This window comes from Fundulus heteroclitus, chromosome 22, assembly GCF_011125445.2.
Source record: "Fundulus heteroclitus isolate FHET01 chromosome 22, MU-UCD_Fhet_4.1, whole genome shotgun sequence".
Classification (NCBI taxonomy): Eukaryota; Metazoa; Chordata; class Actinopteri; order Cyprinodontiformes; family Fundulidae; genus Fundulus; species Fundulus heteroclitus.
Window position 1 is genome coordinate 27923086 of NC_046382.1, and position 25926 is coordinate 27949011.

Consider the following 25926-nt stretch of genomic DNA (forward strand, 5'->3'; position numbering starts at 1 on the left):
TAGTCCATTGTTTCTCATTGTCCAACTTCATCAAGAAGTTGGACTCTGTCTCCAGAGTCCAGCGGTAGTAAATGGTGAACTCCATTTCTCTGATTGTAGTAGAGTGCCTGCTTTCACTTAGCTTCAGCATCTGCAGAGCGCACAATTTCCTTGTCTGGTCAGCTTGGATTCAGATTTGTGGACAGGGTAGGCAGCATGGTCCTAATCGTGCGGCCCATCAGCAGCTCTGCTTGGCTGAACCCTGTGGATGTAGTTGGAGTAGTCTTATAAACTGTGAGAGCAAGGAGTGGATTTTCCATCTGTAGGGTTCCTTTCGCTAACTGCACTGCTCTTTCTGCATGTCCGTTACTTTGAGCATAGTGTGGACCGAATATAGTTTGGACAATATTAAACTCTACAGAAAACCTCTTGAATTCCTCTTAAGTAAACTGAGGTTCATTATCACAAACAAGCTCCTCTTTAACTTCATATCTAGCAAAAGTGTCAGCTTGGTTGTCTATAACCTGCGTAGTTATGGCTGCTGTTAAGTTCAGAATCTCAAGGTAACAGGAGTAGTAATCCAGAGTTATCAAATAGGTTTGCTTGTTGTATTCACAAAAGTCTATACCTATTTTTTGCCATGGACTATCTGGTAGTACTGACAGCATGAGTAGCTCTTTATTCTGTGTGTGCATGTTTATAGTACAAAAATCACACTGTGCATTTCTTGCACTTATGTCTTTTGACAACCCTGGCCACCACACTGACTCTTAGCTCTCTCTAGACTTCACCAAGCCTTGGTGACCATCATGAATCCTTTCTAACATCTTGGATCACAAGGAGGCAAGGAGGCAGATATGACTATTCAGCTGCCCCTTACCACCAACCTCTGCTGACAGCTCCCCTCGCACCTTGTAAAACTCCGTAACAACCCCTGGGACTACTCTTTTCATATTTCATCATACCATCCTGACTGAGTGAGATGTATCATTGACTGTAACTGGGGGGTCCTGTGTGGTATGATCTCTTATCTGCTGTAGTTTCTGGGGGGGTGGGGGGGGGTGGCTGGTAGGTAGCTGATGACTGCTCCAATGTGCACTGTTCCATCCTCCTCAAGTTGATCATTGTCGATGTGCTCCAGTGGACCCCTGGACAGCGCATTAACCAATGTCAAGGTGGGCTCTGCATTAAAATGCATCAGTCTCTTCAGGAGACTCACCTTGGGGTCTGTAAGCAATGTGAAAGTCTCGAGTACTTCTCAAAGTACTCACAGGCCCAGACACACAGCAAGCATTCTTTCCCTATATGTACATACCTGGTTTCCAGATCACAAAGCCTCTCGGAGCAGCAGGCTACAGGCCTCCAATCGTCACCATGCCATTGTAGCAGGACTCCTCCGAGCCCGTAGCTGCTTGCATAAGCTGACACCATTGTGACCCTGTTGGCATCATAGAAGTGGAGCACAGGTGCGGACGCCAGGGCAGACTTCAACGTATGGAAAGAGAGCCTTAACTCGTTCGGGAGTCTGGGGAACTTTTCAATGCCATCCACTTTTGCTGGGTTAGGTATCCTCACATTCTCGTCCAGGATGTGTCCCAGGAACCTGATCTGAGCTTTGCAGCTCTTTTTTTATAACCAGTATGAGCGGAAGTGGTACACATCTGGCTACGTGGACCGTATATGGCTGTGCGTTGTCTTAGAGCAAGATTTTCACAGGCTCAGTCTTCAAGAAGTTGCTGGTTCCAAACACTGTGATAACCTGCATAACATGTTTCTACAATTGACTCTTACTTTAAATACAAATAAGGGCGAGTTATTTTCAAGAACAAAGAGCAATATATTCTCCCACTTCTGTTTCAGAAATAGGCTATGTTTATCTTTCAATGCAAAAAGGAAACTTATAGTAAAAACATTTACACCCATTCTGGATTAGGGTGACCTCATTTATGTGAATGCCCCAACTCAAGAACTGAAACTGCTTGACTCCATTTATCATGCCTCAATGAGGTTTCTCACAAACTGTAAGCCTGGGAAATACCACTGTGAACTTTACACACACGTAGGCTGGCCAACACTGGAGAGTTGTAGACTCACTCATTGGGATATGTTAATTTTTAAGGGTATTATATGTCTACTCCCTCATATCTGTGTGAATATATTCAACCAAAAGTGGCTGGACTGTATTCTTTAAGCTCACAAGATCACGGCTACTGTCTGTACCAAGTGTCAGCACAGAAGCTGGTATGGTATTTCAGTATTCTGACCCCACAACATGAAGCAAAAAGACTGAAAATTAAAGGAACTGGTTCCAATAGGCCAGTTTAAACTCTTGCTCAAAGGTTTGGAAATTAATTCCATGGTGTGTAAATGTTTTAAAATATTATTTGGAAATTGTTATGAAATTGTGGGTAATGTTCTGCATTTTTGTGATCTGTGCCACTGTCTTGGCCAGGACTCCCCTGAAAAAGAGATTAGTAATCTCAATGGGATTTTCCTGGTTAAATTAATCTTAAATAAAATAAATAAAAACCTCTTCTATTCTTTTTTACAAGACCCATCTTAAGTGCTTACCTCCTGCTGAGCAAGCAGCTATTTCCTGTGATCACATACAGAGGAAATTTGAAGCTTTTCCCTTTATATTCTGTGCTGACATCAAACATCTCATAACACTGAAGTGGGCCTCCTGGTCCAGGAAACAGTGTCGTGGTCACTCTTATCGAGTGACCTGAATGTCTTATCTCCAATGACACTAGCATCTGACCCAGTATCTATTTTGCATGTCAGAGGTACATTTGCAATGTCTAATTTGACAGTCCCGTTGTCTGAGTTTGTTGGGCTAGTAACTTCACCTAAGAACTGATAATGAGTAGTTTCCTGGAGTTCATTGACAATTTTAGTACGGCAAACACAAGCCCAATGTCTTTTTTTGTGCCATTTTTGAAAAAGTTTTTAGCAGCTGTGCATTTCTTTTTATCATAGTGCTATGTGCTGCACCTAAACACAGTTTGGGGCCTTTCCTGGGGTGTGCAGTGAGTGCTTTTTGTGTGGAATTTTCCATCATCCATCCGCTGAGACGCTTGCCATATGCAAATCCAGTCAGGCTCCGCTAGCTTGAAGGCTAATCTGCTTGGCTACCTCTTCTGATTGACGTACCTGTTGTATGACATGAGCCAGCGTCAAGTCTCCTGTGAGCTGCAAATTCTGAGACAACTCCTTGTCCCTTATGGCCAAGACAAGTCTATCACAAATGTGTTCGTCCCTTTTGTCTCTGAAACTGCAATTCTCCGCCAGTTCGTACAAGACCCATAAGTATGCTTCTGCCTCTTCCCTTTGCAGGTGATTGTGTTGGTAGAAACATGGCAGTTTGTGAATTATATTCTGTCTGGGTATGAAGTATTCATCAAACTTGATGAGAACTGCATGATTTTTATCATCATCCTCCTCCTCAAACTTGAACGAGGAGAAGATTTTCTCTGCTTTACTGCCCATCACATAGATTAGCGAGCAAACCTGGATCTCTTTGTTCAGCTTTTTAGCTATCCTGTAGCATGCAAATCACTGCTTCCACTCAGGCCATTCTCCTGGCTTCATGAAGTTAAAATTTGACAGAGGGTTAAACTTAGAAGCCTTGACTCTTTATAGCTGTCCTCCGCTTCTGAGACCATGTAATGTCGCCTTGACATAGAACATTAATGACCATCAGGAATCAGTCGATGAACAAGAATGGTTTGTTTCTTTTCCAAAGTATCTAGTCGTACTAGCTTACAAAAACTCAATGCATCATCTCCAGCCTTATGGTGCATTTAAAGACCAACCAAGTGTGGGAAATTACATTCACCATTCATTACAATGTTCTGTTCTCCTCAGGGTGGTAAACCACTCTCTTCTATCTCATCCTGCAATATTTACTTCCTTGTCAACTCCTGGACAGGTCTAACTGTCCCTCTCTGTTCCAAGAGCCAACAAACCATGCACCCAGGATCTCTCCTGTTTCTTGCCCATTTATTATTTAACTCTCAGTAAATAAAGTTCCTTGCCTTTTATTTTCTGAGTATTTTGTATGATTCTGCTCATTTGTCAGGAAATTACCACATAACAGTCCTGTCCTGTGGTAATTTTGGTAAAATGAAACAAGTCAATGTGCTTTGACATTGAAAACAGTTTTTTGCCAGTCACTGCTTATCAGTATTACATGGTTTCCAATAGTGATTGTGCAATTCTTACTAACAATCAGAATAAACTTTATTTGCCAAGTTTGTGGGTACAAACAAGGAATTTAATTTTGGATTCCAACATTTGCTGCCCTTTTACTGGCCCTAAACATGTACAGGTCGTGAAAGGATGGAAGGTCAGTCCTGATGATCCTCTCTGCGGTTTTAATTGTTCATAGCAGTTTGGACCGGTCAAGTTTTGTGGATGAACTGAACCACGCAGAGATGGATGACCATAAAAGTCATCCATATGCATGTTCAGGATGTGTATTCCTTCTTTGATGGAGAATACAATGTTTTGTCTTCCTAGAGCAACTGGACACTAGCGCTTGCTACACACACCATGTGTTGCTTTATCATTTACTTCTGAATGACTTTCTGACTTGGTCTTGGGGTTTTGAGGATATTTTCTAGAAATGGAATTTACTGAAGTGTTGGGCTAATGTTAGCTTGCTATCTCTTTATTTTCACATGACTGCTTGATGATTCTTCGCATAACAGTTTTTTTCATGACTCAGCTTATAATGTGCAGACACAACTTTCACATGGGCTTTACCTTGCTTCATAAACTAGTTTTTTGCTTTGAAGGTCATATTCATTTACAAATGTAGTTTTATCAGCTTGTAGCTGTGTCTTCAGGTCTTTCCCACATGGCTGTTGGATGAGCCTAAACTGACCGCGACATTAAAATCATCTCCTGTTTAATTTGGATTTGGATCAGAGTCTGGACTTTGAGAATAGATTATATAGAATAAGTTTTTGTTGTTGGTTTTGTTAAGGATGAATTTCAACAATGAAAATATTAATTGAATTCCTAGATATAAGTAGAGATAGCCTGCGATAGACTGGCGACCTGTCCAGGGTGTACCCTGCCTCTCACCCATTGACAGCTGGAGATGGGCACCAGCACCCCTCGCGACCCCACAAGGGATAGACGTGTTAGAAGATGGATGGATGAAGTAGGGATAGCTGAAGGTTTTGTATAAACTGAAATTACTTCATCATGAATGATGCACAGTGGTTTAGCTCTTTATCATTCTGCATTCATCAACACACAGGCTTTTACACATTTTACATATTTTTAAATCATAAATAAATTGTTTTTTTGATGCTTTTGCAAGCAGCTCTCTTATTTAAATCATGAAAATCCATTGGAAAACATTAGTTGCTGGCAATTTTATCTGCCCTTTTGACTGAAAAATATATAGCACTGTTTTGAGAAGAAGATTTTTAAAATGTTACTTAATCCATCTAATTGATTTGTAGATTTTCATTTCATTCAACCAGGTCTCCTTAAAATGTGATCACTACGGATTCACTATTCATATTTTGTGTTTAGTTTTTTGACTTCACCACTCTACTCACCACAGCTGAGATCTGGAAAGGGAAGGAAATAAATTTTCCCCTGGGGGACTTTCAGTGCCTACAGGTGGATACAGATGGAGGAGCTCAACACCAGTTATTATTCTAGAGTATAGTGTGTGTGGGCCACAGCTGCTCTGAGGCCATTTCTTCTGCTGCCGGGTACCTCAAACCACAGGAGGAATACATTATATAGTAAACACCTTTAGCTAGGAGCCTAAGCACCAAGTACCCTCTAGCCATTTCCTAGCAAAACATCTCTGACCAATGTGACAAATATACGTTTAATCTTAATCTGAACATAGCACCTCACAAAGTATAAACAGACTATGAAGATTTATTGAAAAGTAGGGTGTTGCAAGAATACAAGATTAGCAGTGCGGCTGATTGAATTGTAGCACAGTGGTGAGAATTTATTTAGTTATGACTGAAATATAAAGAACAGCAAAGGAAAAAGTCTCATAAGCTCATACGTTATGATTTAAATGTTTCTCTAATGTTTTCCCTAATGTAAATTTTATGTGAGGATGTCAATGTCACATTAAATCATTAAAACTTATGTACACTATTACTTCAGCGAGGGTGAATTTAACAGTGATCAAGGAAGCATCTCTAAGAGCCACATCATCTAATGCAGCAGTGACTCAAACATGCAAATGCTGCTGTTTCACTACAGCAATTATTAAGTGACATAAATGTGACAAATTTTCATTTTATTAAAAGGTAAAGTTGTCCACTTTGGCAATTCTATGAATTAGTTATATATTGAAGCAAACATATCTGTATCTGTAAACACTGTATGCTATCTTAACGGGTAAATGTTTAAGAAGTGGATGGGCCTAACTGCAAAAGCTTTTTCTAACCTGAGTTGAGTATGGGAGTCTAAACAAACTTTTTAAAATAATGGCAGAAGCAGCAAGGATGGCTGTGTGGAAGCAATTATTATTCCGGAAAGGTCTCTCGAAGCAAATCATCAAACACTGGGCAAGAAAGCTGCATTGTGAGATGCCACTGCACAGGGAGAGGCTATATGTGTTTGAGTGGAACAGAACAATGACAACTATGAAAAGAAAAGTCTTTTGTCTCTGTTCTGTGCTCCCCTACAAAGTTGTTGAAACTAAAGATAATGTTGCAAATGAAATAAGTTTAAAATGATCGGTCTGACTGGCTTCTTTTCACTATCAATTCTATGAGAGAGACGAACACTACGAACACGTAGTGAACGCTTGTGGAGTTGGAAAAAAAGGATGCATGGTTTTCATAATGCTTTACAAATATACATCTGAAACGTTTAACATGCATAAGTATTTAGCTGTCTTTAGTTTGGTACCATTGAATAAAGTCCAACACAAGCAATTGGCTTTAGAAGATGACAAATTAACAACAAGAATTCAGCTGACTGTAATGTTAATGCAAGAAAATACAGCTGTGCTTTGAACCCATGAAGGTCTTTATTCAGAGTTTATTTGGAGAAAGTTTGTAAACAAGCATCATGAAGACCAAGGATACCAAATAGAGCAGGGGTGAAAATGTGGAGACATTTAAAACAGAGTTCATCAAAAAGTTGAGTAGATCCTCTAGAGGGGTTTTTCTTTCTTGAAACATTTAGTCTCTTCTCTAAGAGACTTCTTCAGTCCATGAAGGTTTAGATAAACTCAGTTTAATATGGAGTACCTTTGAATAGTTGCTTAACAAGTTTAACAGTGAATATCAAAAGTGGTTGTTCACATGCAAAAGAGGACCATCTGCCTAACAGCTGGTGCTTAGTACTCTAAAGCCTGTTCAAAAGCAACATTGTTATAGGTTAGAAAAATAAAAAGTTAACTTCTCATGAAGCAGTGCACTCAATGCAGAGGCCCTCAGATACTCTGGATGAACTTCAAGGATATACAGCTCAAGTGGGAGAATCTGTTGACAGGGCAAACAGTAGTTGTGCACTATAAAAATATGGCCTGGACAAAATAGTGGCAATTGTTGAAGTGCTGATGGAAAGACACAATAAGCCCTCTGTGCAGGAGAGGTGGGCATTGATGTAAAATGGTGGTGACAGGGTAGTACTGAGGGGATACTTTTTATCAGTGTGACAGGGAAGCCGGACACAATTCAAGATAGCTGGATCTCAATACAGGACAATTCTGTAAGATTGCAAAATACTTGAGACTAGTGTGGATGTTTGTCTTCCAGCAGGTCATGTGTTAGAATTGTCTAGTCAAGCTCCAGTCCTAAATCCTTGAGCTGTTTTGCAGAGAACAGGCAAAGACTTTAAAACTCAGATGTTCAAGGCTGGAAGAGAAACACCCCAAATTACAGCTGTATTCATGATTATTATGTACTTGTTGCTTGTTAAGATTCACTCCCTTCTAATAAAATAGTATACCCTAAACTGGAAATGTTCTTCTTATGAGGTAACATCCTAACGCTTAAGCTCTTTTGTTTTCTAATTTCAGGAAATATGGTGAGCAAAGAGGACAACACATGTTTTATTCTGTCAAATTCAGATGAATCAGATTCAGAAGAGAGACCTTCACAAACATCGCACTCTGGACCAGAATCACACAGGCAAGAGGTGAAGAAGAGAAACAAAGCCTTACAAGTGCATTTCAAGGATATCTGTGAAGCTCAAAAAGAGCAGCAAGGAAGACATTCAAGATCAATTTCTTGCAAGGTAACACATAGAAAATACATGACTATGCCTGCCAGGCGCTCTATTCCAAATGTAACCAGGAGCACTGGTGTCCAGACCTCGCCAGACCTCACTAAGAGATACAAAACATTTCCTTTTGAGAGGAAAAAAGGACACACATTTAAACACACAGCTTTGGTGGAAGATTACAGACGGCAAAACAATGGCTTTTTGAGTGATATAAAGACAGGAAGAGACGATGGCGAACCAGTTGGCGAGTCTTCCAAATGTAAGGGTAAGATTGTTGGACAGACAACAGCCCTACTTCATCACATGGACGACAGCAGCGGTACAGAGGATTTGCTGTCAAGTGCCAACTGTATGGATGGATCTTTGTATCCTGATGCCTCACATTTTACAGAAGAGGGACATTCAAGCGAACAGTCTTCTAAAAATGAACCAGAATACCAAGTGTGTGGGAAATGGACTAAACACAAAGGATTATCCAAAGAAGACACAGGTCCTGGTTCATCCTCAAAGCGACAGCTGGGGGACTCTGAGTTCTCAGAAGACAAGCCAAAGGGCACTGGCCCAGTGGCGTGGAACTCTTTGACACAAGCAGAGTTCCTAGGGAGCCCATCTATGAGCTGCAAACGGAAAAAGGGTACACAGCTAAATGAGCAGCAGTCTCAGACTTTTCCTCATAGTGTTAAATGCTCTGTGAAGTCGCAAGGGCAGTGTCGGACAAGGCATGGGTCAGCCTCCTCTAAACTGCAAAGAACTGCAGAAGGGGTTGAGAGCTTTCCACCAGGAGGCACACAAGCTCCAGGCTTGGGGAGCAGCCAGCAGATAATACCCTTATCTGGAGACAAGGATATGAAAGCACAGTTGCAGGCCATGGAGAATCTCATCAGCTCAAGCCAGGAGACCATCAAGGTACTTCTTGGAGTTATTCAGGAGCTGGAGAAAGGGGAAGCACAGAGGGAAGGGTAAGTACAATGCAATTCATGGCACAACATTATATATTTGCAGCTAAATACTTATTGAATAATGTGAATGCAGATTATATGCAATGCACAGAATAGCTTTAATGCACTGTCATACTGTTGTATTACACCTTCAGTCTTTACTTCCTATTTTTTTGGCAATGAAAATGTCATTTCTGGTATCAAAAAACAGAAAAGCATCATTCAAGATTATAACAAGGGCAGAAAACCTGAGCAAGCAACTTAAAAAAATACTCACATTTTATCACTTTGACTCTACTTACTGTTACAACTAACAAAATCTTAAAAAACTAGTTCAAAAGACTGTGTAAAAAACAACAACAAAAAAAAAAACAAGTCATTGACCGAATTGGATCTAAAAAGTAGATAGTTGCCAAAGCGAGTATTTAACTAGAAATTAAGTTATTACTAAGTTTAAAACTCTGGCTTATGGTATTTATGCTTTTGAGATTCATTAATTTGCCTTTCTGAAGCATTTATCTTTATCACAATACCATGTTGACAATGACTATTTGAAATATTGATTGCAATTGATACTGTATTACATTACTGAAATTGTGTCATACGAGTTGATTTTGGGGATTGTAATTGAAATCAGATAAGAAATACCAAAATAGTTGTTGTTTTTTATTTTATTTTATTGTTGCATGTTTTCTTTGAATGATCTGGAATTTAAAATCATAATAATTGTCCAACATATCCCAAAAACATGTATGAACCTTTCAGTTTTTCTTTTGTCAGGATTGTTGCTCTGTGGTGGTTGTGCCTTGATGGTGGCCCAAAGGGTTGCTCCAGGTGTGACTGTGGCTCAACTGGAGATGCTTGTCCTGAGTTGGCTGGTTTGCACTTTACAGTATGATGTTGTTGGAGAACTGCAAGACTTTTTCTCCACTTTGCATATAAGCAGAGACACAAACACATCCTGCGATCATTAAAGCAAGCATAATCCCACAGTTTCTGGGGCACACAAGATGTATGCAGGGGCTTAAACATTTCTTTAGAACAGCTGAAGGTGGGGACACACTATAACACTCTCACATTCTTCCATTACTGTGAAAAGACTTTAGCTTTCACAACAACAGACTTGTTACAGCACCATGTTGCTTTATGACTGAAAGATAATGGATCACACACTGAACAGCTGCACTAAATATAGAATCTCATATTACAGGATTTATTAAAACAACAGAAGCCAACTGAATAGATCAAACTGTCTCATAAATTTATCAGCTAGTGACTGTTTTTGAAATTACTGTTATTAGTTAATGTCAGTACACTTTCAAATATGGCAAGCAATAGTGTGGGAAAATATGACGAGTTTCCAGTAAAAAGTAAATAGATCCTCACTAAACCTGTGTCCAAGCGTCTCTTTCTTCAATGGCTGTGGGCAGGCCAGCTGACAGCTTTGCTGGGGCCTGGGACAACGCAGTCTTTTTGCCCCCCCCCCCCCCCCCCCCCCCCCCCCCTACACCTGCCGCCACCACAGAAACACACACACACACACACACACACACACACACACACACACACACGCACCCAAAAAAAGTCAACTTAACTGTATACTTCATGCCCTGGAAATCTCTGTATTTTATACTGGATATTTTCAACCCATCTATTGAATTTAGTGCACTAGTTGATGTTTTCTTCATAAGAGAACAGCAAGCACTGCAACCAAAATATGGGATTTTTTGACCTGCTGTATATTAGCCAGTCCCTAAGCTTGATGTATCATGAAACTGTTGACCTTTCGGGATTTGTGATTTTTATTTTATTATTACAATTAAATAATAATAGTAATACTACTACTACTAATAATGTTATGTTTAGTGTTTTTCCCTAATCCACCTCTTATATCTTTCAATCCTTATGTAATTTTGTCTGTGTTGTGTGCACCTGCCTGTTGCTTTAATCCTATACATTTCCCTGACGTGGGATAAATAAAGGATTAGCTAATGTTATCTTCTCTTAAATAACACTTTTTAATAGGACATATGTACTGGGTTCTTTCAAGGTCTTAATTACATTTTCTGTGTGGGCTACAGTAACATATGATAGATTATATCTACTTTGAAAGTTAAAATGAACTGCTGCTGAAGATGACTACTCTTATCTACCTGGATGTTCCCTGGAGGACTGAAACGCCTCAGTCAGTGACGTCAGTCTGTGGGTCTGGGTCTGTCGGGGCAATGAGAGAAGTTTCGTCTCCTCTCTCCGTTTCTGTCTCTAGACGTTTTCTTGCTCATGGTTTTTCACGTGCTTAGATAAATTTGTTGTGTTTCCACTGAATTTGACCAGCTTTTTACAAAACATACAGCTTGATTTCATTTACGGTATTACAATAAAACCAAATTGTGCTTCTTTCCCTCATGTTTTTGAGAGAGAGCTGAGTGGGCGGGCCAGGCTGAGCCTGCTTGCTGATTGGCTGGCGCCGCTGAGCCATGTACCAGAGGGGAGGGGGAGCAGCAGAGTGCCGTGACACAGACAGCGCTGACTGACACTCTGACTATTTGTCAGAGTCAGTTTTGCCCCCCCCCCTCACTTTGCACCGACACAAGATTGCATATTTGTTTTTGATCATTTGTATTAATAGGCTAAGTCATTGTGGCAAAGAATTATCAAATCTATCTGAAGAAAATTCAAAATTTTAAACTTGTTTCTGAACTTTGGTAAAGTTGATAATGGCTATCTGTTTTTTTTATTATTTTGTAAGATGTTACAGTATTTTTATGCTATAGTATGAAAGGTTTTCAAAATGCAAAGGGCATCATTGAATTGAACTGACTAGAGGTGGACATGAAACTAACAGGTGGTGTTCTCAGAGGCCCAGTTCAGCAGGAAGGAAGTAGCTGTGGAGTCTATGTCATAAAGATTCTCTAAAATGTTGAAGTTTCTAGGAAGTTTTTGGAAAACTGAAAACATTAGTTGTATTGCTGTGTTGGAAAATTTTCAAGAACATGAAGAATTTTTCTTATGGACCAATGAAATTTTGAAAAACTAAATCAATTTTGAAATAAATAAATAAATCAATGATACAATAAGCTAACATGTTTTTTAAATATATATTTGTTTTATTTCATGGGGATTTTATAATGGGTGAAATCCCCATGAAAAATATCCATGGGGATATATTTCATGGGGATTTATGTAATAGTTAAAACACACACACACACACACACACACACACATATATATATATAGATAGATAGATAGATAGATAGATATATAGATAGATATATAGATAGATAGATAGATAGATAGATAGATAGATAGATAGATAGATAGATAGATAGATAGATAGATAGATAGATATGATTACAGGATTTCTGCTTTTTGGAGCTGGCAGTTACCTGGAGTATCAAGAAATTGTGAACATGTTGGCAGCTGTTTCAGCTCATGTAAAGGCTACCTGATCTATGTGAGGGATTTGTCCACTCCCAGCACTCAGACTGAAATGCTTTGTAAGCAGAACTGCAGGCCAGCTGCAATTTCTGAACTTGCTGGCAGGATGAGAAGGATCTTGGAGAAAGCTGGAAGCTGGACCCTGGGAGAATGACTACAATATTGACTGTTTTGGAATCGCCATTGACATGTACCAGTGAGACTTTAAGGCAGAAAAAAAAACAAGAGTCTGCCTGCCCATAACAAACGCTATTATCCAAACTGGCTCCCCCTGCAATCTTAATTTCTCCTGGATATTATGTAAACAAGACGTCCTGTGACATCTGACATCTATGACCTTGAACAAGAGCACACTGAACTGCCCGATAACATCCCATCACTATCAAAGACTAATGGCAGCAACTGCTGCCTGGGACTGCAGTTGCTGCCACAGACAAACACACACACACACACACACGATTACACTATGTGGGACACACACACCGCCTATACCATGCTTTCTTCCCTTACTATGCTGCTTTCTGTTTTAGCTGTAGTGTCAGAAAGGTCAGATCAGAGACCTCAAGCTGTAGCTTTCTTGGAAATTTTAGTGATGAAGCTTGTTCCAGTGAAACAATCAAACAAAATAAGTTATTCTATTTGTAGCTTTGAAAAGGCTGGACAATATTATTTTAGATCAGAAATCCCAAAGAATATACTTAGATTATTTCTTATTATTAATTGAAAGTCTTTCTGTATGTTTGTTAATTAATGTATGAAAGAATTCTAGGCAAGGATTTATATAGCTTATTCATTTGCTTTTCCTATGTATGTCTGTAATGTTTTTCTGTATAGCACTATAAATTGTCTTGTTAGTGAAAAGTGCTATATAAATAAACTTCCCTTACCATATGGGTTTTCCTGTTTCCATTAGCTAGGGGCCATTTATGTAAAACAGCTGAATGACATGTGGGACGTAGTGATGAAAAAGTGCACTACCACTCCGGTCCAGCGGGTGGCCGCAAGAAAACAGTGATCAAACAGACAAAGGCAGAGAAGTTGCATCAGGTCCGGCCATATTCGCTGTCATTTTTACATCTTGCATCAGGAGCAATGCAGGAAAAGTGGATCTAGTCAACTCCTCTCTCATTTGTAACCGACTAGACATGGAAGTAGAAGTGTTTTCCTTTTGTTAAAAAGTGAAAAAAGAGTGTTGACACTATTATTCAGTTGGTCGGTTAAAATACTAATAAAAGCACAACTCTTCTCCCTTTATTGATTCAACACATCGAGGCTGCATAATATGAGGAGAATCATGTCTGTTTAAACTCCATTCACATTAATACTCAATATCGCTCCTTCTCAACAAGTCAACGGCTCTGATTGTCACTCATCACCTGCTGCAACCAAAACTCCACCTTCCTGAGTCCATTCCTGCTGTCTGCTTTATTCTTGAAAAACATTTTGTTTCTACATATATCCGCATGAATGGATCAAATCAAACCGTCCCCAAATGTACAAATACTCTCTGAATAAAGGTAAGACCAAAATTATTTGTAACGCTGATCGCTCTTCCTGCTGAACTGCAGCAGGAATTACTGATGGCCACAAGCTGTGAAAGATGCTGAAACAGCTCTGCAGAAGGCGGGGTTTAGACTGAGCTCTGAACAAAACAGTCCTGTGAATGAATTCACAGTCCAAATGGCCCATTGTTATTTTTATGTGTGAGAAATGCCACATGTGGTATGTGTGTGTGCGAAGTCAGGGAAATGTGTGTGTCACATGGTCATTGCATGAGAGTTGAGAGCCCTGTACTGCAGTCTAGTTGTCGAGAGGCCAGCGGGTCTCTGCCTTCCCAACAAGTCCAAGCAGAAATAAATTTGGCTCATAATTCTGATAAACCGACTGCACAGAAGAAATTCGGAGGTGTACTTTCTCACTTCAAATCATCTTAAAACAACTTTTTGTGATAAATGAAGGTTATAAAATTGATAGGTTTGTAAAGGGCTGATCTCCTTACTCCACTCTTGTGGTGGACAGTTTTTTTTTACTGCACACAACCCTGCCCATTAAGCAAAGCCCACAGAAAGCAGAGAAATACTTGGTCGGTTGGGGGATCAAAGCCCCGGGAAAGTAAAGCATGGGTAAATTAAATTAGTCGGGTAAATGTGTATCAAAACGCTACCCATGATTTGCAATGCCCCAGGCTTCTCAAAAGCCCCAGGCTTTTGAGTGCCAATGGAAAAGGGGCTAATGATATGACTTCAACTCTGAAGAAGTACTGGATGAGTGTGTCTACAAATAGTTGTGCACAAAATGATAATGGTGTGTTTAAAATAATAGCTTTCATCTCCATACATGCAAATGTATTGGGAGCACTGCACAGGCTATGAAAACATTAAGACAAATGTATGAAACGCGTTATCCCGCTACAGAAAGTGAGGGAAAAGGTTATTCCGGTTAAACTGCATTAAAAAATAGCAGTACCTGCATTATTTCTTTCCAAAATCAAACATTTACTATGTAAAAACAATGCTTGAAGATGTTGCTTTTTGTAAACTAATAGTTTCCTGTGCATGTTTTCTGAACAACACTCCTGACAAACTGTAAAAAATCAACAGGTGTGCGTACATTTGGCACTGTAGTCAAGGCTCTTGTTAGTAATTTGTTCATTGAATGTTTACATTATCTGACTGTTAAAAGTAAGAATTGGTTGGACTGATCATGAGATGAAATCGGCTTAATTCATATGCATATTTCTACTGATGACATGTGAGGAGGCACTATCCCCTTTGGAGTTGTGCGAAATGTTAGGGGGTCTGGCTGAATCTGATAATCATGTCTTTGCCCTCTTTAGATTAAAGTGTTAAAGTCTTACTTCAAGGTTGAGTCATCTTTAGAGGGGGTTTATTTAAAGTTTGTGCATAAAAGGAGGAAAAGAACCAGACTCTAGTGTGTTAGAGCATGGTCTGAGTGTGATCATGAACACTCTCCAAGAGCTACTAGCTTTTAGCCACTTCATCAGCATATGAACAATAAGGTTAAAAACTGAATTTTCTCTGAAAATGGGTGAATTTTGCGCTCGTGTGATAAATTACCTGGGTGTGTAGGGTGTTCTAACACTGCATTAAAACACAGCCGATAGGCATGTAATGAAGCTACCTAAAGAAAGATGATTTAATTCTCTACTCCAGGTATGGTAGAACTTCAAAGAAGCTTATCCAACTGTTCAGTCATGCCAAAGCAGAAAACACAGTCTGTGAGTGTACCAGAGAAGGTATTTTAACAACACTCGCTGACAATGCTCCTACACAGCACAGTGCATATGATATAAACAGGCAGAGTTTTGTAGAGATGAAAGGCAAAGGGTTATGAGGCCACTCTAATTGGGCTTTTTAAACCAAGTGTTACCAGGGTGTTATGTTCTGTAGTGGGTATGGATAATAGTTAAATAAAATTTGCCTTGGATTGCTTTAAATGTTTTTAGATGATGTTTTTTATTTTTATTTTAGAGATTGTTTTTGATAAAACAAACAAGGCCAAAAAATAAAAAGCCAGGCGTTAGGGGCCTTGTTGTGAGATTATTTTTTGGACATTAGTAACCCAATAAATATTTCTTTTAAGTGTCTCTTTTAAGTGTCTCTTCAGTGTCTCTTCATATGTAGGACACATTGAATTAGAGTATTGGAGTGGGACTACAGTCAACTGTTACTGTTTACTTATCCATTACCAGATAAAAATCAGCTTTACTGGTCAAAAAATCAGCTTTACTGGCCAAGTTTGAGCACAGACTTTTTAAATATTAATGTACCAACCAACTTTGTGGGAAATTTGCTAAGCACACATTCAACTGAACAGATCTTTACATTGTTCATGCCGCGCTACAAAAATCTGTACCCTGGCATTTTCTCAGATATAACCAAACTAAGTACATTAATATGCAAACCCACAGTATTCTTTTGTGATAACCTATTTCCAAACAGGATAACTTTTGGACTTGTAAAACATGTTTAGGAATGCCTTGAAGAATATGAAAGAAATATTAGGTGTTCACACAGACTTATGACAAATACACCAGTTGAAGAGAATCTGAAACTAGCCAACCAACAAACTAGCAAAGGGATCCTGCCCCACATTCCATGTTATTTCCTAATTTTCCCTTTCTTGGGTATCATGCCTTTGTCTTTTAGAAACTAAGAAGTATTTTCTTTCAGTTTTGCAACAATGCTTTTGTTTAGTTATTGCTTAATGTAACGTTTCAGTTGGACATCAATGTGTGGTCATCATTTAACTGAGTCTTAGATTGTTGGTTAACAATACATTTACACACATACATATATCTATATCTATATCTATATATATATCTATATATATATATCTATATATATAGATATATATATATATATATATAGATAGAGAGATAGATAGATAGATAGATAGATAGATAGATAGATAGATAGATAGATAGATAGATAGATAGATAGATAGATAGATAGATAGATAGATAGATAGATAGATAGATAGATAGATAGATATACAAACACTGGTCTTAAAGCACAATGACATTCCTGATGCGGTCCGGCAGCCGCTCAAATCCCCGGCCTGGCTGGGCGCCCCCTTCTGTACACCGGTTTGCATTGCATCTGTAACCCCAATCGCCCACAACACACAACACGTTGAACGTACACAACACGTTGAACCTTGAGGCAGATGTGTTACAGCAGCAGAAGATCACACCATGTGCCACTCCTGTCAGCTAAGAACATTAAACTGAGGCTACAATTCGCACAGGCTCACCAAAATTGGACAATTGAAGATTGGAAAGATGTTGCCTTGTTTGATGAGTCTCGGTTTCTGCTGTGTCATTCGGATGGTAGGGTCAGAATTTGGCATCAACAACATAAAAGCATGGATCCATCATGCCTTGTATCAACATTTCAGGCTGGTGGTGGCGGTGCAATGGTGTGGGGGATATTTCCTTGGCACACTTTGGGCCCCTTAGTACCAACTGAGCATTGTGTCAACGCCACAGCCTACCTGAATATTGTTGCTGACCATGTCCATCCCTTTATGACCACACCCATCTTCTGATGGCGACTTCCAGCAGGATAACGCACCATGTCATAAAGCACAAATCATCTCAGACTGGTTTCTTGAACATGACAATGAGTTCACTGTAATCAAAAGGCCTCTACAGACACCAGATCTCAATCCAATAGAGCACCTTTGGCATGTGGTCAAACGGGAGATTCGCATCATGGCTGTGCAGCCGACAAATCTGCAGCATCTGCGTGATGCTATCATGTCAAAATGGATCATATTCTCTGAGGAATGTTTCCAGTACCTTGTTGGACCTATGTTATGAAGGATTAAGGCAGTTCTGAAGGCAAAAGGGGTCCAACCCAGTACAAGCAAGGTGTAACTCATAAAGTGAGTGTGTAAAACTGATTTCCTAGGCACAACACAGTCAAATTTTGTCCTAAAATGTTATTCTGACTTAGTCTATATTTGAAGAAAATTAAGAAAAGGTAAAAGGTGAATTCTGTTTTTTAAAGCCAGTGGCTCGTTCCTTATGACAGCTGCTCCCTAAAAACACTGAGTCAGTATTATCTTCACTCTGTAGCATGTTGCATAAACACACACAGTGGGGCACAAAAACTTTTAGCTGATGAGATGTTTTGGGAGGATGTAAAGGTTTTTCTCCAATAAAACTGACCCACAAGAATTATAAATGAACCAATTAAAAAATTATATTTTTGGTGGCTGCCCATTTAGTCTTCCGTAGCTGCTGCGTCTGATATTTTAGAAGGTAATACAACGTCAGTTTGGCTGGAAGGGACCATAGCTGTTTCCTGAGATATTCAAATATTTTACCTAGAATAAATTGAGGACGATCTGCATGTGGAAATATGTTTTTCATATGCAACATGAAACAAGCTTCATCTGGCTGCATAAAATCCAGATACCGACTCAGGGCACATCCTAACAAGTAAAATCTCATGTAATTGAACATGTCATACTTATGCTATAATGTCATATTATCTGTTGTATCATTTTCTAACTTTATAGAAGGGGATGCAATAAATATTCTAACAGTTATTTACAGGAATCTTACCAGCTGCTATTGTCTACCACAGAGTCATTACAGTGTTCAGACAGAGATTTAAAAATTGTCCATAATTCCTTTAAGAGTTAAATAATTAGCATCCAATCTTCTCTTAAGAGGGGCTCTTCCAGTTAGTCCTGATTTTGTATCAAAATGACTAGAGAAAAAAGCCTCACAAATTTAACAAGTGGTTAATTATTGGGTATGGATTCAAGCTGCTTTTGCTTGATTATGACTAAAATCAGATTGATTGTTTTGGTCATTTCTGAGGGGACGACATAGTACACCATGATTATGCAATGTTTTTTTCTGTTGGGGATTTTATCTGGAAGAACAATTTTTATAGTTTTATATCATACCAAAGATGAAGAACCTTCATAAATCTGTAGTCAAAAGTAAGGCAGTGTTTTTTTGATAACTTAGCCACGTCATGAGGACAATTGTGGTTTTTCCTCAGATCACAGTTTCTGTTGTAGTCAAGGCTAAGAGAGGCCCAGCTTTTGGAAGACTAAGCACTGAAAAATCTCTTACAGAGAACAGAATGTCACACCAAAAGTCTTGACAAATTATATATTTTAGTTGATAATTGAATGAACTATAGAGCAATAAATCACAAAACACAAGTAGTTGGCAAACATTAGATGGTTCATGAAATTGTGTCCTACTCTGTCCTACTCAGTCAATTCTAGAAAGCACTTAGCCTTAGTTATTAGTTATCTCAGGTTTCAATCATGGGGCTGCATTGTGTAGCAACAGTGCTACAAACTGTCCTGGGTTCAACACCTGGGAACTTTCTGTGTGGATTTGCTTGTTCTCCATGTGAATGCATGGATTCTGTCCAAGTACTCCAGCTTACTCCCAGAGTTCAAAAATATTCCTGTAAGGATAATTGGTCTCTCCAAATTGCTCTTGAATGGTTGTTAGTCTTGTGTGTGTGTCTGCATCTGAAATGGAGAGGGACAGTTAGATCTGGCGAGAAGTTCTCAAAAGGGGTAAACATTGTGTCATGCTTTTCAGGTGTCTGACCCACATGCAGGAACACTCAGGAGAACAAGTCAGAGTTCCAACAGTTTATTTCTTAGGGCAAATAATTAATCCGCAGAGATTGGAAAATGCAGGGGCTCGGGAGACGGCTGGGAGCGAAGGAACGTCTGGTTCACAGGAGGCGACGGGGAATCGGACCTCTGGAACGAGAGGAAACAGTTTAATCATAACGATGGGTTTGCGAAGCGAATCCACCGGTGCGCTCTTACCGAGATCAGCTGAGAGACTTAGCCAAGGGGAGTGGTCTACGGGCGTTCAGAGCACAGAGGACGAGAAGGCAGGTTGGGCGACTGGCCTGGGCGAGAGTGGGTCGGGTCCGGCTGACGGGGCTCGGAGGAATCTAGGACCGACTGCTAGCTGTGATCGGAGGGAAGGATCTGGAGCGATCAGGCGACGGGTGATTGAGCTTCGAGAGCGTTTAGGACGGGATCCAGGGCTTGAGGTAACCTGGGACACAGGGAGAACAAAGTTACCGACAGGTAAATGAGCTGTCATCAGACAGTGACCAACTGAGGCTTACACTAGGTTAACACTCTGGCAGTGTTGTGCTGGCATCCATCCGCTTAAATAGTCCAACCCAGCGCCGCTTAAGGCCGAACACCTGCCACAGCACGCCTCCCTGCTCATCAAGGCCACCTGTGAGGGGAGAAGGAGGAAAAGGATAGCACCCTGATTGGGCACGCCCGCAGAACCCTGACACATTGCAGGAGGGAATAATAAAGAGTGACTTAATTTCTTGAGGTGGATGGATGGTGTTGACGGGCAACAGATATCCCAGCATTGAGCTTGGCAATTTATGGTGAGGGTGAATGTCCTTGGAGGAGTTTTGGAAGGTTCGAGCTTGACAGGCTTGAGGTCCTCAGAGTAAAGGGAGTGCTGGAGAGGTCAAACAGGCAAGTAAAGGCTGGAGATGTTGAAGGTGCAGTAGGCAAACTTGAAGAGGACAGATTTCAAAATGGAGACCCATCACAGCTATTCCAGCATTATTGTGGGCTTCTTGGCTACTTCTCTGATTATTGCTTGTCATACCTGGCCTTTCACAGTATGTAGACTGTTATTGTCAGGGTTTAGTTTTGACTTGTCTTTTGTTTACTATTAGTTTTCAGTTTTTCCTCCTTGTTAGGGTTTTAGTTATGATTTGACTTTATTTTCTGTTAGTTTCAGCTCTGCCTTCCCCTCACTTGGCTTTTCCTTCACTCCCTCTGCAGTCAGTCACACATGTTAGTCATTAATCAGTCAGACTCACTTTACCTGCCAGCCTCACTACTTAAGCCTCCCTCTGCTTTCACTCCTCTGCCGGTTCGTCATCACACAACACTTACTCCTCGCCTGTCTGCCTGGTTTGCTCCTACTGACCGTTTATCTCTGCTTGCTTCTGGATTCACCTGTCTCCCCTCTGCATCTCAGGAGGAGCTACTATCTCGTTGTGACTGACTCGACCTGCAAGTATTCACCCTGCTTAGCTGCGATCCTGCTGTGGTTCTGGTCCTCAAGTATCTACCTTGTCCTGCTGCTATCCTGCTGTTACCCTGGCCTACAAGAATTCACTTTCTGCCGTGCTGTGAATTCTACTGCCGTCCTCTGGTTCCCTCTCTGCCTTGCTGTGAAACCTGCTACTGTGTTCTGGCTCGCTAAGGACTCTATCCGGGCCGTCAGCTCCTGCCCTCATCATCACCCCTGTTCCTGTGCAGTCCTGCCTCTCTGGTTACACCGTCCCCCATCCCATCAACCTTTCAATAAAAACTCTCAATTTTAGTCCCGTGTGTGTGGTTCTGGGTTCATCGAAGACAAATTGTGACAGTCATGTTCTGGGGTCTCATTTATAAAGCTTGTTTATGCACTAAATGTGGCCAGAAACCTATGTACATTTTTTTCCACGCAAAAGTTGGGATCTATATTAAGAAAAAAAACTTGATGGGAAAATGTGCAGTCCTCACGGCAACTCTGACCCATTTTGGAGATGGAGAAAACTGCTGATGCAGATGGTAGGGTGGTGAATTGCAGCCAAACTGCACGACGATTCCACTCAAATGTTGAATTTCACTCCATATCAGACTTTAATCATAGATTGGCTTTATCATAAGCATTCAAAACCACAGTGTTATTCATGGTTGCATTGGTGACACATAACTACACACAAGCACTCTTCAAATAAATAAAAGAATGCCTAAGCCATCTGAAATAAAAGTCCGCACAACATTTTATCAGGGTTTCCTACCATTATATTCCTCTCCTCGATGATCATCAGGGTGATATTAATAGATAAATTGGGACAAGGTGTGTGGCACTTATTTTAATTGCTCTAAACAAATACACTCGTGTGTAATGCTGTGCGGTGGATTCATTGGCACTGCTGGAGGACCTTGTAGATAGGAGAATTAAGAGGAAAGCGGTTTCAGTGATCAAAAAGTTTCTAACCAATGATGATAACCGGCTAATATGCCGCTTTAGACTCCGAGCATTGCATTTTGCTTTAACTTACTATAGGGGACAGTGGCTACAACTCCCCAGTTTCTAGGTTCAAACCCCAGAGCACAGACAAGGTGCGTGTTCACAATGCACTGCTTAGTCAAGCATCTCGTCAGCTTCATAAACTTCTTTTTGCAGTTTGTTTGCTTGTCTGTTTTTGTTTTGTTTGTTTGTTTGTTTTTTTTTGGAAGAGGGGGGGGTCTTCATCATCTGGGGAGAAACTTCTTAGTCCTCCCTTCTTTTATTGTCGATCTGAAAGCAAAGCCTTAGAGGAGTTTGCACATGGAGCTTGGTGGGAGGAGTTTAAAACAGTGATCAAGTTTACTTTTTTGTCTTGTATACATGTCTGAGAAATCCTCATGAATTCTGCTCTCTGAGCAGCAGCCCCTCACTGTCCTGGAAAAAGTGGCCATGACATATATACGCAGAGTGGGCATTACCCACCCCACTTCCCCACCCAAACGTCATTTGTTTAAATACATTTTCAGTAACAGTGATATAAATAGTAGGGTTGTGAAAATAACTGATGTTTGAGAGCAAAATAAAAAAAAACAGTAAAGCTCCTGTATGTATGATCGTTTAGTAGTGAACCTCCTGGACAAAAGCTAACACTAGCTGTTATTAGCTTGACAGCCGAATGACCGGGTACTATTGGTTTGAGCTCCCCCTTCGAGCTTTGCAGTGTTGTACCATGCAACGCTCCAGTCTGTGCGCACTCCCCCGGTCTGCGCATACCCCCGATCCCCATAGCCAACTGTGCGCACCTCCCCAATCCATGTAACAACATCCCTCCCACCCCCCATCCATTACTACAACTACCACTAGGATTAGCCAGTTGCTGCAGAGGCTCTAGGTTGACATCATGAAATGGCCGGCACACACAGAGAGAGGCAGGAATAGCAGTGAAGGAAAGGGTTTTTGTTCCGGGTTGGAAAAATAGCACCAGATAAAAAAACTTTTAAAATATTTCATAACAAATGAATACTCTGTTGTTCCAAAGTCAACATTCCAGCATATATATGCCTATAGTTGACTTTGTGAGGCTCAAGAAAACATGACAAAGAACATTTAACTCTAGACCAGCGACACCTGGTGGCACGACACCTAACCAATAACCTACAGCTTCCTACGTTAGCCATAACATTTTATATTATGAAATGTATAATAATAAAGTTGTTCATTTTTGTTTTTTATCATTACAATTTACACACTTTCCATAACATGTGCAATATGTGCATTACTGGTGTTCTTGTTTTATTTACTTATTTTTCTAAAAGAAAGTTTAAGAAAGTCCAAGAAACCTTGATCGATCGGGAGATTTACTTGTGCTTACCATATGTTTCACATCTCCTTAAATTTAATGAAGTCACACCTAGTTGAGACATTTCTGTGACATCACAAGAAAAGAAAGTACAAACCACCCATTTTTTTATTGCAGGTTTCACTTCTGCATTAGGATTTAGCATTTTCCAAAGAATTCTTCTGAAACTTTGGCAAACGTACTGTATGTCAGTTGCAAATTTTTTTGAGACAAATGTGAAGGGGAAAATTAAATCACGTTTTGTAGCTGCTATAACACTTGATTTATTTCTATCAAAAACTGCCAAAATTTATGACTGTACAAAAAGATTGTCTCATGCCTTTGTTTTAAATTGTTGATAACTGGGAAATTTTGTACAAATCTACTCGGTCTACAAACAGTATACACTGCATTGCACTATAAATGAAACATGAAGGGCCACTCAAGACAATGACCTTTGTTCTCACATTATGCAGTGCTCAGGCAAGCAGAGCAGCAGGTACATAGGCAGGGGGTGTGGATAGGGAACCTGAAATATTGAGGGTAAATCGTGTCCTAAGGCAACTGATGTGAACAAACACCTCAGCAGTACATCTCCCACTATAGTTAGATCTAAGAGCAGCTTTCAGATGCTAACATTTGTTGTAAATAACCTTGTGTTTCAATACATTATTACCAGATTGGGTCATGGACATTATATTTTGAACAGGGCAAGGTTGTGTTAAATACATACAGTGATTATAAATTTGCTGTAAATAATAGAGAGAAGCTGTTTAAGAGATATGAACTTCAAGATTAATCCAGGTTGCACTTCTCTGGAGCAGCCTTTGTCTTTGCACTGAGCTCCTGTCCTTGCTCACAGCTGTTGGAGAACACTTCATTTGAGAGCAGGGCAGGGCAGATGAACTTGTCGCCCTTCAGCTCCCATCAGCATTTTCGATCACCACAGAAACAGATTTGTTTCCCCCTCCGATGAGCTCACCTCCCATGCCATCGGGAGCAGGTGGGGTCAACCTCCTCCACATGTCATCCATCAGGATGAAGGGACACTGTGACAGCATGCGATTGCATGTACGGACTGAACATGACCATTCCTGGATAATTCCCATACCACCAGAGACTATTGAATTAAGATACATGGTGCTCCAAGTAACAATCAGCTCACCATCTTAAGTAAATCGACATCCAAGGTTATGAATAATAGAGATGGAGACTGTTAAAGCGACAACAATCATACAATACGTAGGATGTTCTTTTTACAGGGAAGCACACCTAAATTATTGCAGGTGATTTGTAGAGAGCTTTTTGCACAAAGATTGCATTGCTTGAAGAGAGAAATGCATGGTGCGACACAGATTGTGAAGATTTCTATTATGCAAATTGTGCTGCAGAAATAATAACACTCTGTCATAGTAAAGCAAGATAGTTCCATTATGTAAAATCAGCAAATCTACATATGAAGCAAACATAAGAGATCAACAGGATCAAAATGACAGTTTTTTTATTATTATTTCAACTGTAACCAGAGCAAATCTTGTAGCTCATGCCCATAGGTGTTGACATATGCAAATCCAACTTCAAATCATTATTCTGTTTCTCTTCCTATTTTCACAGACTCTCGTACAGAACAGGACAAGACACAGCCAACTGTGATACGTGTCGAAACAGCGCCTGCATCATTTACAGGTTCGGCCTTCCGCACACCCACACATTAATGCTGCATTAAATCTAAATCGTCTCCTGTGTGGTGCATTAAGGTCGTCCCATTCTCATTCGGCTCTCTTGTCCTCTTTGGATAATGGATTTTCTTTAACAAAATCACTCTGAAAACTCTTTTTTTCTGTTTAAAGGATTGTGTTGTACAAAATACAACTGCTCCATTGTGTGTACAATGGCTTTTTAAAGTATTCATTCCCTTGGACTTTTCCTTTTCTTTTTTTTTTCTTTTTGCCATGCTGCAACCACAAGCTTCCATCTGTTTTATTAAGAAAGAGAAAATGATATGAATGACATATGAGTTTTAGTTTCTTACGAATATAAATATAAATATAAAAATAATATAAATTACAGCCCCCCACCCCAGCTCAATAGATGGATGGATCTGGTATTATACATTTGATGAAAGCTTTGTACAGTTTGTACAATAAATAAACTGGAAGGGCAGGATATGTGGGAAGTAAATATACTTTAGCACAAAATGGGAAATACACAAAAGGGTAGCATGCACTTGTTGATTAGGGTAGCAGAGCAAATGTAAAAAAAAAAAAAAGAGCATCGTTAAAGTAAAATTATTTGTATGAACCAGCACATGTTAATCAAATTAAAAAAATAGAACATAAGGAAAAATGGAGAGAATAACTCAGAAAACTAAATGTTCAGCATTACCACTTGCACTGGTTTTACTGCAGTGTATAATGGGGTAGATTAAGATTCCAGTATTTTGGGGA

The 25926-nt window shown here is 39.9% G+C and overlaps 1 protein-coding gene across 2 annotated transcripts in view; it reads left to right on the plus strand.

The window, feature by feature from the left end:
* Positions 1-25926, plus strand: part of insyn2ab (inhibitory synaptic factor 2Ab) — a 61258-nt gene that overhangs the window by 20479 nt on the left and 14853 nt on the right. The window contains exons 2-3 of one of the 2 annotated variants that reach the window (XM_012863948.3): positions 8000-9164; positions 25094-25165. In XM_012863948.3, coding sequence (XP_012719402.1) covers positions 8005-9164; positions 25094-25165 — 1232 coding nt within the window. In that variant the 5' untranslated portion in view covers positions 8000-8004. The remainder of the gene's footprint in view (positions 1-7999; positions 9165-25093; positions 25166-25926) is intronic. The other variant, XM_036126767.1, reaches the window with a different exon arrangement.